Below are 14,287 nucleotides of genomic sequence, written 5' to 3' on the forward strand. Positions count from 1 at the left end.
TGGGCCCTCATTGTCAGGGCAGTGTGCATAGTCGCTCAGTCTTTGTGACCCCATGGACTATAGCCCGCCAGGCTCCTCTGTCCATGGGGATTCTCCAGGCCAGAATACTGGAGTAGGTAGCCTTTCCCTTCTCCAGGAGATCTTCCCAACCCAGAGATCAAACCCAGGTCTCCCACATTGCAGGTGGATTCTTTATCATCTGAACCACCAGGGAAGCCCCATTGTCAGGGCGGAGGAGGGAGTATTCACAAAATTTGAAGAAACCGAGTAGTTTTTTTTTTTTTTTTTTGTGAGGAGAGTGGCATTCTTTGGTGGGGAGTAGTGTTTCACTTGTTGAGGTTCAGAGTTAACGTTCCCTGTCCTCAGGCTCAGTTGCAACTGCTCTTCTGCCAGTGTCGATGGGCAGGGAGATTTTCCTTCATCTCAGGAGTGTCTTTCACATAGGGAGCTACTGCTGAGTCCCGAGGTTAATCCACGGGTGTGTGGTTTTTCAGTCAAGCATGTTTATCCCTGGGGTTGGGATGCAGTTGGGAATGGCAGTTGCCTGGAATGTGCTTCCCAGAGCATGCAGTGCCCAGGAGAGGCTACTCCACAGCTGTCCAGGTGGCTGCACTATACCCGGGACCGCTGGCTTCGGACCCTTGGCACCCCTCCATCACGCGTGTCTTATCTTCACGTAGGCTCCCGTGTTCCTGCTCTTCTTGGACTGCGTGTGGCAGCTGGTGCACCAGCATCCCCCAGCGTTCGAGTTTACAGAGACGTACCTGACCGTTTTGTCAGACAGCCTGTACATACCTATTTTTAGCACCTTCTTCTTCAATTCGCCTCATCAAAAAGATATGAACGTGGTAAGAGTCGCTCTTAGGAACCTGTGTATTGAAGAAGCCGTGTCTAACAAGTAAGATGTAAGAGGAGCGATGATGAAAATGATATTTTCTTTATAACAGTGATTACACAGAGGGCCCTGTTCTGAGTACTCTCCAGGTATTGATATGTAATCCTCAAGTCCGAATTATTATTATCTCTGAGAGTGAGTCACTGAGGCCGCACTGTGGGTCACAGGGTAAATATCCTGGCTGGGAGCCGGTGTGAGAGCTGGTGATTAAGCACATTAAAAGAGGTCTTTGTGAACAGCTCAGATGCATTCTCTTCCACTTGACGGATGCTGGGAGTGACTCAGAAGAGAGTGGAGGCAGAGGAGGGGAGCTCTGCTTTCGCTCTCTGCCTTAAACATCTTTATAGTCTCCCTTGAGGCCCTGCTTCTGGGGCTTTAACTCTGCACTGTCAGGGCCGCGACTAGCCCTCTGGGGGCCTGGGGTTTGCCGGAGCTGCCCTCCCGGTGGGTCTTACCGCATCCTACAGGGAGCGGGAAACAGAGCCCGGGCCTCCAGTCACACAGCCTTGCTGCCCCCCAGCCTCATGGCCTCAGGTGGTTCACTTCGTTTTCCCAGCCTCCATTTCCCCAAAGGTAAATTGAAAAAATAGGAGCGACCTTGAGGGTGTAGTGAGCGTGTGCAGCACAGTGGCCGGCACAAGTTCTGCTGGAAGTAACGTGTCCTGCCTCCTCCCCACCTAAAGCCATCGGGGAGCGACCACCGACGACCACAGCCTTCACGTGCGGTGCCGCGGAGGCCGGGTCTCAGGGCAGGCCGGGTGCGCCGTCCTGGAGCCTGTTTCTCCGCACTGTCTGCTTTCCTCAGCCCTCCCTGCAAACACTGTTACCTGTGCTTGTTTTGGCAGGGCAAGGAGAGCCAGGACTCACAAAGCAGGCCTTTGAATCTGCTCACCGTGTGGGATTGGTCCGTGCAGTTTGAACCCAAAGCCCAGACGTTGCTCACAAACCCTCTTTACGTGGAGAAGCCAAAACTGGAGAAAGTTCAGCGGAAAGGAACGCATTTCAAAGTAAGATTTGTGCGTGTCTAACCCCCTTGTCTATGCAGAGATCTCCTTATGTGGAAGGATTACATTTAACCTGTGGATTCTGGGCACAGTCACAGAGTCGAGACTGTGATGGGCAGGTTGTCAGGGCCCCTGAGAATCCTTGCCTTCGGCAGATGCACGTTTGTCCCGAGTGTCCCTGGGGATGCTGTGGGGAATCGAGGATCTCAGCCCTGCCCAAGTGTGATTGATAGAGCAGAGGGAATGCTGATCACAGTGAGGGTTTTCTGTCATCTGTACCAGTTCACGTCTTCACTAGCAAGGCCTCTCTTCATGCTAAAAATGGTGTTTGTGACTGATATCTTCTGTCAGGGGTCACAGAGCTCTGGCACAACCATCACCCCCCGCCATTCTGTTGGAGCTGGAAGACAGCCATGGGCACCATGTGAGCAGACGGGCCTGGCTGTATTCCAGTATTTACAGAGGCTGGCATGGGCCAGGTTGGGCCCGTGGGCTGTTATTTGCAGACCTGGGCTTAAATGACAAACATCAAATTATTTGGGTTTCCCTTTAGATATTTGTTCCTGATTTTACCAGTTATTAAAACTCCGACATTCCCTAGATGATGTATGATGTACATGGCATTTCTTGTTCTGTCTCCTGACTTGGGAGCCCCCCACAAAGAGGAGAGCAGGGTGGTCAGTGATGGTCCCTCGCAAGTCAGAGCATGTCACTGCCTTTTCCACCACCATCTTTCTGGTTCAGAAGTCCTGCGGGGCTCCTAGGGGCCTGGCCAGTTCTGGTGTGGGAGATGGCTCCATTCTAAAGGGGCTTGGGGACCCATGAGTCAATGCCAGCACTCACAGAAGGTGGCTCTGCTGGCTGCCGCTTCACCCCTTCAAGGGTCCTCAGGCCCAGGCTGGGTGTTAGCACTCCTGGTTAAGCCTCTGTCCTGTCTGCTGGGCCAGAACCGCCGTGCGCTCCTGCACAGCCAGGCCAGAGGTCAGTTTTGTCAGTGTGCTCTGCCCCCTGGTGGCTGCACACACGCCTCCCGCCAGGTCAAGATGGCCCAGCTGCCCCCACCAGAGGGGCGAGGGCGCTCAGAGCCCTGAGGGAGGACATGGAAGCTCTACCTGTAAGTCCATTTCTCTGCCCAGGCCCTGTTTTTCTGAGCGTCCCTTTTCGTAGATGGGAGTGAAGAATCTAAGGGCCCAGGTTGCAGGAGCTGGCCCATGGGAGAGGCTTGAGCTACAGGTCAGGGCATCTGAGGTTGTATTAGCTCATGCAGGGCCAGCGGTGGGCCAGCGAGAACCTTTGAGGCCGTTGGGTGAGGAGTCCTGGTGTCAGGCTTGGGGCCTCTTATTGGGGGACAGGCAGCCCTGGAGACGTTCTGTTGAGACCAAAGAGCCGTGGCCAACCACGGCTGCCCTGGGAATGCCCAGTGCGCTGCCCCGGGAATTCCCCCTCGAGACCGTGAGGTCCGCTCAGGTGTGGGGTCCCAGCCTCAGCCCCAGGCCTTGACCAGGCTACAGGGACACAGTGCTGCCCCCACCTGGCCTGTCCCGAGCGCTCCACTCGCTTTGGGCTTGAGAGAAGGGCTTCCAAGACGGGGAGGGCTCTGTTACGAGTCCAGGCTCCCTCCAGAGCCGGACTGTGTGAGACCACACCTGGCACTTGGTACCGGGGCCTTTGCGCTTGACTTAACCACCGTGCCTTAGTTTTCTCGTGTGTAACGTGGGGCAGTAATGCCGACTGAGGACCAGGTGAGTGGTTGCATGTTCAGCACTGAGCATGGAGCCCGGCATGCAGTGAAGATCCCGCCTGCTTCCCTCATCCCTGACTCACCTGGGTCACTGGGCAGAAGAGGCCGGCCCCCAACTCTCCTGCCCTCAGACGGAAAGTCAACAATCCTGGTCGTCTCTGACTTGGGGTGTTGTGAATGGTTTTGCTTTCTGCGGTATATTTTTATTGTTTGTTCTACACTCCGTAATAAATACGAACCACTGGTAGGAACATGTTACAGAGTTAGGATCCTAGTCTCAAAATAAAACTGTCTCTCCTTATTTCACATGACAACTCAGGAGCAAAAGAGATGGGGAGAAGCAGCTCCTCCTCAGGTTTTTACCTTTATCTTCGGGCACCAAGGATCTGTTGCAACCGTCCTGGCCATCCCCACAACCCTCTCCCAGTGCATCCCAAAATACAGCGCCGAGCTTTGGCTTCAGGTCGAATTCCTGAGGAGGACAAGCGTGTAGACGCTCCAGCATCTTCCACCCTGTGCAGCTCGTTGACAAGAACACCCGGCACATTTAGACAGTCCTCAAGTTCCTTTTGCTCCCATCTGTCTCTTTGTCCAAAAGAACCTTTCTGACTTAGGCTTGACCTCCCACTGGATGCCTGACCTCCCACAAGTTAAGCCTGTAAGTTATTTCACTGGAGCGACAGGCTCTTCAGGTCGTTGGCACTGTTTCTTCACAGGTGTTGAGAGTATTGTGGAAGCGAGCCCGCTAAGTTTTTCAAAGAAGAAACATTCTGCTCCCTTCACAGACGAATAGGCCTTGTCTCCAAACTCCCCTGACTCATCATCTGCCTCTCTTTTTATTCCCTCATTTACCGGCTGTGCTGGGTCTTTGTAGCTCCACTCTGGCTTTTCTCTAGTCGCGGTGAGTCGGGACTGATCTTGGTTGCAGTGCACAGGCTTCTCTTTGCAATGGCTTCTCTAGTCGCAGAGCTCTAGAGCCTGGGCTCAGTAGAGCCTGGTGCATGGTTTTACTTGCCTCTTGGCACTTAGAATCCTTCTGGACCAGGGATCGAACCCATGTACCCTGCATTGGCTGGCGAGCTCCTAACCCCTGGACTACCAGAGAGGTCCTCATCCGCCTGTCTTAACTTCAGCTTGTTCTTCACGAGTGCTTGATACCCTGCGCTTGGTCTCACCCGTTTGTTTAGCAACCCAGCGTGCATCTGATATGCTCATTGTGGAATAAACAGCGTCCCCCACCCACCCGCTGCCGCTTTCTCTCTGTGTGTGATGGCATTGTAATGAATTTGCGTTCACAGGGCAGTTCTCATGACTCTTCTTAAAGTAGGATTCTGCTTTTTTTTTTGTTTTTTTGGATGGAAACAACTGTCACTGTGCTCTTGGGCTAACCAGAGACTTTTTTTTATTTGTGTTCTCTCTCAAAGCATCAAAGACAACTTTCTCTGCCTCTCACCCAATCGAAATCATCTCCCAAAAGAGGATTTTTCAGGGAAGAAACGGATCACTTAATTAAAAACCTGCTGGGCAAGAGAATCAGCAAACTGATCAACTCCTCGGAGGAGCTGCAGGACGGCTTCCGAGAGTTCTATGACGGCTGGCACAGCAGGCCCCCCAGCTACCAGGGGCTGCTGCTGCCTCACCTCGAGGGCCCGGAGATCAAAGTCTGGGCCCAGCGCTACCTGCGCTGGATTCCAGAGGCCCAGATCCTGGGTGGTGGTGGAGTGGCCACCATGAGCAAACTCTTGGAGATGATGGAGGAAGTCCAGCGCCTACAGGAGAAAATCGAGGCGAGACACCACAGCCAGGAGGCCCTCCAGGCAGAGGCTGCCTCGCCACCGAGGACCTCGGGCCGCCTGTCCTCCTTGTTCCCTTTTGCGCTCCTGCAGCGACATTCCTCCAAGCCCGTCCTGCCCACCAGCGGGTGGAAAGCCCTGGGAGATGAAGATGACTTGGCCAAGCGAGAAGACGAGTTTGTGGATCTAGGGGACGTGTGACTGGCCTGCTCGGTGGCAGTGAGAGAGGACCCTCGCAGGCTGGGACAGGAGCTTGGGCACGTCTGCTTTCCATGTTGGCATGTCACGCTGAAGCCGACTGCCAGGGAAAGCCTGGGTCTTCTGGAAAAGAGCTGGTTCTCATTTTCCCCCCCAGTTCTGAAAGACTATGCAGTTGAAACCCGTATCTCGAGTATTATTGAAAGGAGTTAGTACGTGACCTGTAATACAGCTGTGGCCAGTGTCCTCTGTGTTAGCATCACTCAGACCCCACGGTAGCTACTTTACTACTCAGAAAGGGCTTTGGTAAGCTGTGCTTGGACGCCGTATGGTCCTCACATCTTTCCTGTGCCAATGTGCTTTATCCAGTCGTCAGGAGTAGCGTCTCTTTAGCCCATCCCAGTTCAGAGCAAGTTCAGCTTTACATGATGTGTGTGTGTGTGTGTGTGGTGTATGTGTGTGTTGGATTAACAGATTCAGATAGCGGTGTTAAGATGTGTGGCCTTCATTTCCAAACCGTAGCAGTTTTCCTGTGTCCTCTTGCCATGCGTGTCACCATCCTAATGTTTCCGACCATCCTCAGACTGTGTCACTTTATGTCGGGGCAGGGGGCTGGCTCGCGGCCGACAGCTCCAGGCTCCCCGCCGCTCGCCACCGGCTGTGCACCGCTTTCCACTGTCCCTTTGCAATCCCTGCCTTGGTGTACCTCGTCCTGGGATCTTGCTGCTAAGCCTGTGGGTCAAACTGGGGGAATCTCTTAGGTTTGCCCTGAGGAGCCTCCATTCTCCCAGAGGCACGCAGTGTTTGAAAGAGGCTGCTTCACCTTTTTCCAACAGCACGCCGAGGCTTCGGAGCATCTGTGACCGCAGTCCTCAGGCATTTCCCCAGTTTCGCTACCTTGCAGACCGGGGAAGAAGGTCACTGTCGAACGCGGCTATTATAGGGAAGCGGTTAAGCATAAGTCTCAGAAGTGATGGTGACCACATAGTACCTCAGCGATTTAAAAAGCCATAGAAGAAACTTGACTATGCCTGGTAACCTTCCTGGATCTGCTGTTTAAATGATCTATAGTTTTTAAGTACCGGAAAAGCACACTTAGTAAGGACCTGTTTTTTCATTTTCTGTGGAAACCTGTTCAGTTCCACAGAAGGAAGTGGGAAAAATGATCGATCTCACGTCAGAATGTTCCCTATCAGAAGTTTGCCTTTTATATCTGTTTGCTCTCCAGTATGGATTCCAATTTGAACATTACCTGTTTAGAAAAGCTTTCAGTTGCTGAAGGGCAATAAGAAAATTTGAAACTGTTGACAAAGAGGAGTTTCTCGGTTTGCACTGAATCGTCTTTTGTACACCACAGGAAATTGCTTTCCAGTCCTCCCCACGCCGAGTTGATACTCAAGCCTTGTTGGTCTGTTAAGACGATGGAGATTGAGGGGAGGGCAGGGTTTATGCATCTGGGGCCAAACACATGCCCAGTCTTGGTTGCCTTAAGAGTCTCACTAGTAAGGTCAGTGTAGGCTTGCAGTGGGGACTTTAAAATGACCCTAATTCATTGGCTATGTTCTGTGGGCCTTCTTAAATTAGCACTCACCTCCTTTCTCTGCCCCACTGCCTCCCAGATACACTATGGAGTTAACTAGTTTTGTGATCATATTATAATGGGAATATTTCTACAGTAGCCTCTTCAGTCTTAAGATCTTAGTAATTTTCATTCCAAAAATGCCCAGTGTGATGCTTTACATCCATAAAGTATGGTTTAAAGGCACAAGGTCATGGCCCCTCTCATAGCAGTTGAATGTGCATTGAAATATTTTTCTATGATTTTTTAAAAATAAAATTACAATAGAAAAATAAGCTGTTTTAACATGTAAGGTCATGACAGTTTATGTATTTATATCTGAAATGAGATTTCTATAAACTTGTATTTGTGTACAGAATTCTCAGTGGATTTATATATTGTGACATTTTTATTCAAGATTGAGATATGGATTATGGTTAACAGTAAAAGCTAAAATGAGATCATTTACTTTGTCTAAAATGCTGCACTGTGCACGTTTGGAAATGTATATTAATTTCCTGTATATAATATCTTGAGTTTGTTTATACCTCCAAGTTTTTACACTGAAGATAAATTAGCTTTAATTACATTAGAAACTTTTTTTTTTAAAGGGAATAAGCTGTTGGGCTAAATCTGTATAAATGTGCTTTTTATTTTCTGGATGTACAATGAAAGTTTATACTTGTATTTCACTGCATCGTATCTGATTGCAGAAATTAAAGCACAATTTACAATACTGTATTTGGTGTGGTTGGTATAACATGGAATAATTATTTTCATTTAGTCATTGTATGTGTTGCAGGGGGAGGTGGTTGATTGGTTAGTGGGTAGATGGAAAACCAATAACCAAATAGAGATTTAAAATTTCAGGAGGTGATAAAATACTATAACAAAAAATAAAACAGGGTAGGACCCTATAGGGTAAGGAGGTGGTGCTAGTGGTAAAGAATCTGCCTGCCAGTGCAGGAAACATGAGACTCAGGTTGGAAGATCCATCCCCTGGAGGAGGGCATGGCAACCCACTCCAGTGTTCTTGCCTGGAAAATCCCCATAGATGGAGAAGCCTGGTGGGCTACGGTCCATAGGGTCACACAGAGTTGAACACAATTGAGGTGACTTAGCATGCATGCATGCCTACAGGATAAGTAAAGGGAGAGAGTTTTTTAATCCCTGAAATGAAATATCACTGCCTCTCTGCTTTTGTGGGGATATATAAAATGAGAATAACTGTTGATGGAAGGGCTTTGATGAAAGAGAAAAGGCTTCATTTCCTGCCTCAGAGAGTAAGCAGGCTGGCTTGGGTGGTACGGTGTGTACAAGGAGGACTTTTTCCTCATTCATTTGTTTAGCGTTCGTCTTCGAGAATGAGACCTATCGCTGTTGGTTGAGAAGCTCTGTTCTCTGCCTGCTCCTGCCCGTGGCCCTCTCCCCCGGCTCTGCTCACCGCTCTGTTGCTGTGGGCCAGGCCTGGCACAGGGCCGGTTCTGAGCCATCCCTGGAACTCCGTATGCTCCCACTGCTGCCACATTGCCCTCACGTGCGTCAGGTACCTGATATTTGTATTAAACTCCCGTTAGAAGTTCTGGCCCCTACAAGTTAGCAGTGCATGCAAGCTAAGTCACTTTGGTTGTGTCCGACTGTGACCCTATGGACTGTAGCCTGCCAGGCTCCACTGTTCGTGGGATTCTCCAGGCAAGAATACTGGAGTGGGTTGCCCTTTACTTGTCCAGGGGATCTTCCCAACCCAGAGATCCAACCCACATCTCTTACGTCTCCTGTATTGGCAGCAGGTTCTTTACCGCTAGTGCCACCTGGGAAGCCCTGAGGTTAGCCGACTCCAGTCCTGTTTTCCACATTTGTTAACTGGCTCTTGGACTTGGGAGAACACCCTCTCTCCAGGTTTTGCTTGTTCCTGGATTTCTAGGTGCGGGCCAAGCGGGGACTGAGGGAAAGCAGGGCGGGGAGAGGAAGAGTGAGCATTTCATTTCCCATCCAGTGTGAAACAGGACAGTGGGGAGAGGTGGCTCCTGCTGAGAACAGACTGCCTGCCTTCTGTGTCACCTCCTGTCCTGGAAGGTGAGTGGACGGGCAGAGGGAACCTGGACTCTCGCTTGTTTTCTGAGCCCCTCCCCTCCCGTGGTTGTGCTCACTGTTTCTTCAACAGGAGGAGAGTCTCCTCAGCTGTGCTTGTGCCCTGCTGGGCCCTAGGGCATTTGTGAAGCCCACCCCAGGGCAGGACCACTGCAAGGCCAGGGGACAGGGCCTTCAGTGACAGGTCCTTCCACATCGACCCTTCTAGCAACCATCCCCAAACACACTTGCTCTTAAAAATATTAGATGGAGGTGGAAAAGAGAAGGCCCTGTTTGTGCCTTGGGTTCCAGTGTAACCAGGTATTGTGCAAGGGCTTATATGGGAATGTACTAACAATCAGGCCGGCCATGGGTAATAACAAATAACTGGTTAAGGGTCATTTATATATTGAACAGGAAAGTTATTTGTTAGAATGATGGTTCTGTATCTCTAAAAACAGACAAGTTGGTCTATTTTGTGGTTCAGGCCCAGGTTCTTTTAAATTCTTTGGTGTTTAATCCTCCCATGACACCGTCCACCTTTAGCAGTTTAAGGATATGAAGGTATGTAATCATATGGAAATATACACAGTCCTAACCAGTGGACAGCCAGAGAAGTATGTGGCTTTTTAAAAAAATCCAGTTTTGCTGGTCAGTCCAGTTTTTGTTAACTTTTTTTTTTTAAAACATTAGGTTTGAATATTCCTTTTGTGAAAAGCTATGTGACATTTGTTTGTTTTAGTCTTGAATGGAGAACTTTTCAAATAATCAGAGGACTGGGGCAGGCAAGTGCACTGCTAATTCCCATCGCCGAAAGGGCACAGCTCCCCACACTGAAAGGGCACAGGGTGTGCCATTCCTGGGCTGGGAAGGAATGCAAAAGGGCGACATTTCATCCCCGTCAGACTGACCTGAGGACCTTGGCCTGGAATGCATTGCTGCAGGAAGAGCTGAACACAGCCCAACCCAAACTATACCTAGAGTGGAGAACAACAGATTGGGATGAGAGTGGAGGTGTGGGGGCAGGGATGGGCTGGGAAAGGGGCAGGAGGACTTGTTCCAGGATGATGGCAGCATTCTACATCTTTATTTTATTTTTGTTCTTAGCTGCACTGGGTCTTCATTGCTGCGAGTGGGCTTTCTCTAGTTGCGGTGAGTGGAGGCTACTTACTCATTGTGATGGCTTCTCTTGTTGCAGAGCAAGGGCTCTAGGGTGTGCGGGCTCAGTAGTGGCGCACAGGCTCAGTAGTGGCGCACAGGCTTAGTTGCTCTGGGGCGTGTGGAATCTTCCCAGAGCAGGGATCGAATCTGTGTTGCCTACATTAGCAGGCAGATTCTTAACCACTGGACCACCAGGGAAGTCCAGCATTCTACATTTTTTTAAATTAATTTTTTAAATTGAAGGATAATTGCTTTACAGAATTGTGTTGTTTTCTGTCAAGCCTCGACACGAGTCAGTCATAGGTATACATATGTCCCCTCCCTCTTGAACCTCCCTCCCATCTCCCTCCCTGTCACACCCCTCTACTGCTGCTGCTGCTGCTGCTAAGTCGCTTCAGTCGTGTCCTACTCTGTGTGACCCCATAGACAGCAGCCCACCAGGCTCCCCCGTCCCTGTGATTCTCTAGGCAAGAACACTGGAGTGGGTTGCCATTTCCTTCTCCAATGCAGGAAAGTGAAAAGTGAAAGTGAAGTCGCTCAGTCGTGTCTGACTCCTAGCGACCCCATGGACTGCAGCCTACCAGGCTCCTCCATCTATGGGAGTTGCCAGGCAAGAGTACTGGAGTGGGGTGCCATTGCGTTCTCCAATCCCACCCCTCTAGGTTGATACAAAGCCCCTGTTTTATTTTCCTGAGCCATACAGCAAATTCCCATTGACTATCTATTTTATACATGGTAATGTAAATTTCCATGTTGCTCTCTCTATACATCTCACCCTCTCCTCCCCTCTCCCCATGTCCATAAGTCTATTCTCTGTGTTTGTTTCTCCACTGTTACCCTGTAAATAAATTCTTCAATACCATCTTTCCAGATTCCATATATATGCATTAGTATACAATATTTATCTTTCTCTTTCTGACTTACTTCACTCTGTATAATAGGCTCTAGGTTCATCCAACTGACTCAAATGCCTTTCTTTTTATGGCTGAGCAATATTCCATTGTGTATATGTACCACAGCTTCTTTATCCATTCATCTGTCAATGGACATCTAGGTTGCTTCCATGTTCTATGTGTTATAAATAGTGCTACAGTGAACGTTGGGGTATATGTGTCTTTTTCAATTTTGGTTTCTTCAGAGTATACAGCATTCTACATCTTGATAAGCATTTGGCTTATACAGGTGTGTGACAAATCTCGGTGAAATTACATTGAAGCTGTGTGTTTCACGGTATTTAAATTTTGCATTAAGAGAATATTAAGCAAATCTTGAACTCTATTTAATGATACTGCTAACAAATTATTTATGGGGAAATGCTTTGTTGTCTGCGTTTTACTTTCAGTGGCACCAACACCATGAGGGATTAATGGCTGGGTAGAGGGATGGACATGGCTGGATATGTGATAAAGTGAATAACGGATAGTAGATAAAATGACAGTGATGTGATCTCGAGCTGGGTGTGTGGGAGTATGAGTGTCCACAAAATTCTTTAAAACTGACTGTGTTTGGAAGTTTTTGTAATAAAATGTTGGATTTGGGGGACTTCCCCAGCAGTCCAGTGATTAAGACTCTTTGCTTCCAATTCAGGGCCCATGGGTTCAATCTCTGGTCAGGGAACTAAGATTTCACATGCCATGCAGCGTGGCCAAAAAGTGAAAAAAAAAAAAAGTTGGATTGTTTTGGAGGAGGCCATGCCTCCAGCATGCAGGAGCCTATTTCTCCAACCAGAGATTGAATCTGTGCCCCCTGCAGTGGAAGTGTGGCGTCTTAACCATTGGACCACCAGGGAATTCCATGGAAAATTTTAAAAATAAACCTTTCAAGAATTAATTCTAAACAGAGGGGGGAAAGGTGCCTACGACTATAGCAGTCTTTTATGAGAGAAGAGAAACCCTATCCTTATAAAACTACCTGGCCACCAGGAAGATATAAAGAAACTGAGAGAAGGAACTGGAATGTTCATGTTCTCCTCCCCCCACTGCCCAGAGCCCCCTATTTCTGTTTCCATCATTTCTGCACCATCATTTTCTGTTGCCTGGATCATCATTCTAAACTCCTTTCTCTCTGCTTTTGTCCTTTGTCTCATGTTGCTAGTGAATCTTCCTAAAGTAGTCATGTGATTTTTTTCTTTTTTCTTCTTTTTGACTTGAAAACATGTGATGGATGCATCCATTAGAACTCTGGGTTACAGTATCTTAAGCCAAAAAGAGAGACTATGAGTTTGGAGGTGGGGGTCAGAGATGCTGTTGGATCTCTGTTCCTGAAGCCCATGTAGTCTTCTTTTTTTTAATTTGGCTGCTCTGGGTCTTAGTTGCAGCAGGTGAGTTCATTGTAGCATATGGGATCTTTAGTTGCAAAATGTGGGATCTAGTTCCCTGTTCAGGGACTGAACCTGGGTTCTGCATTGAAAGTGTGGAATCTTAGCCATGGGACCACCAGGGAATTCTCCCTGAAGCCCATGTAGTCTGTTCTGAGCATTCTTTGCTGTTCTTGGATCTGCATACCAGCTTTCTTGTCTTCCCAGTTGATGAAGTGGAATGAAACTCCCACAGCAAGTGTTTTCAAGAGACCAGTCAGATTGAATTGGAATCTTGGTCCCATTCCAGATCCGGGGCGGAGAGTCTGGGCCAGCCAGCTGTGGGGCGGGGTCTTCACTGGGCCACTCCCCACAGCTCTGAGTGTGCTGTGCGCTTGCCTGCCCAGAACAGATGCCAGCTATTCACTGCTTATTAATTGTGAGGCAGTCATCTTTCCCTGTCAAATTCTCAAGTTTCATCATATTATGAATGTCACATTTCTGTGTTTTTCTACATTGACTGACAGCGGCCCCCATCAGGGGCTGAGGAGTGTGATAGTTAAGGGGTGGCCTCTCTAGAACCAAACTACCTGAATTTCTGAACCCCTGATTCACAACTTATGAATTGTGGGACTTGGCTGAGGGAGTTACTGTCCCTCTCTCCCAGTAAAATGGCAGCATTCACAGAACCCATCTTATTGGAGCTTTGGAGGATTAATGATGAGTTCCTCTTAAGTGTCTATTACATAGTAGATGTTCAACAAATGTTAGCTATTATTATGTGGTCATTTAAATACTTTAGGTAAACAGAGGTGTGTGTGTGTGTGTGTGTGTGTGTGTGTAAACTTAACCAGGAGCAGTTAACATTTGAAATACCCCAAACAGGAATCCAAGTTCCAAAGGTGGCTATGTAAGCACTTCAGATGTTCAAAATCTACCTCCAAAGGTTTGCTGAGCATCTTCTGGCAGTGAGATGTGTCAGTACTTGGGATATACTCTTGCCCCTGCCCACTGCTGATTTCCAGAAGCTACTGACTTAGCAGAAGAGTGTCACAATTATGTAATGGCCAAAATGACTTGGATCAAGTCATGACTTCAATCATTATATATATCAGTAGTTAAGATTTGCTGGATGTTCAGTCATAGTCGTATCTGGGGGAACTCCTCCCTGTTCCCTACAGTTGTATGGGAGGCTTAGGGTATATGAAGTCGGCCTGCAGTTTTTGGTTCATTGTGGCTGCCACCTAAGGTCTCTATGTCTTTGTTTGTTTTTTTAATTAGTTAGTTAATTTTTGGCTGTGCTGAGTCTTTGTTACTACACGTGGGCTTTCTCTACTTGTGCCGAGTGGAGACTACTCTTTGCTGTGGAGCACGGGCTCTAGGGCATATGCGCTTCAGTAATTGCAGCACGTGCGCCCTAGAGTACACAGATTTCAGTAGTTGTGGTGCACAGGCTTAGTTGCCTTGTGACAGATGGGATCTTCCTAGATCAAGGATTGAACCTGTGTCCCCTGCGTTGGCCGGCAGATTCTTAACCATTGGACCACCAGGGAAGTTACTCGTTGGCTTAG

At 48.6% G+C, this 14,287-nt stretch overlaps 1 protein-coding gene across 1 annotated transcript in view; it reads left to right on the forward strand.

The window, feature by feature from the left end:
• MTMR12 (myotubularin related protein 12) overlaps nt 1-7,946 on the forward strand; it is a 53,612-nt gene extending 45,666 nt beyond the window's left edge. The window contains exons 14-16 of the mRNA XM_010853839.1: nt 681-848; nt 1,741-1,902; nt 5,065-7,946. Of these exons, the coding sequence (XP_010852141.1) occupies nt 681-848; nt 1,741-1,902; nt 5,065-5,634 (900 nt within the window). The 3' untranslated portion in view covers nt 5,635-7,946. The remainder of the gene's footprint in view (nt 1-680; nt 849-1,740; nt 1,903-5,064) is intronic.
• Nucleotides 7,947-14,287: the final 6,341 nt, after the last annotated feature.

The sequence above is a fragment of the Bison bison genome, unplaced genomic scaffold (genome assembly GCF_000754665.1).
Source record: "Bison bison bison isolate TAMUID 2011002044 unplaced genomic scaffold, Bison_UMD1.0 scf7180017864331, whole genome shotgun sequence".
Lineage (NCBI taxonomy): Eukaryota > Metazoa > Chordata > Mammalia > Artiodactyla > Bovidae > Bison > Bison bison.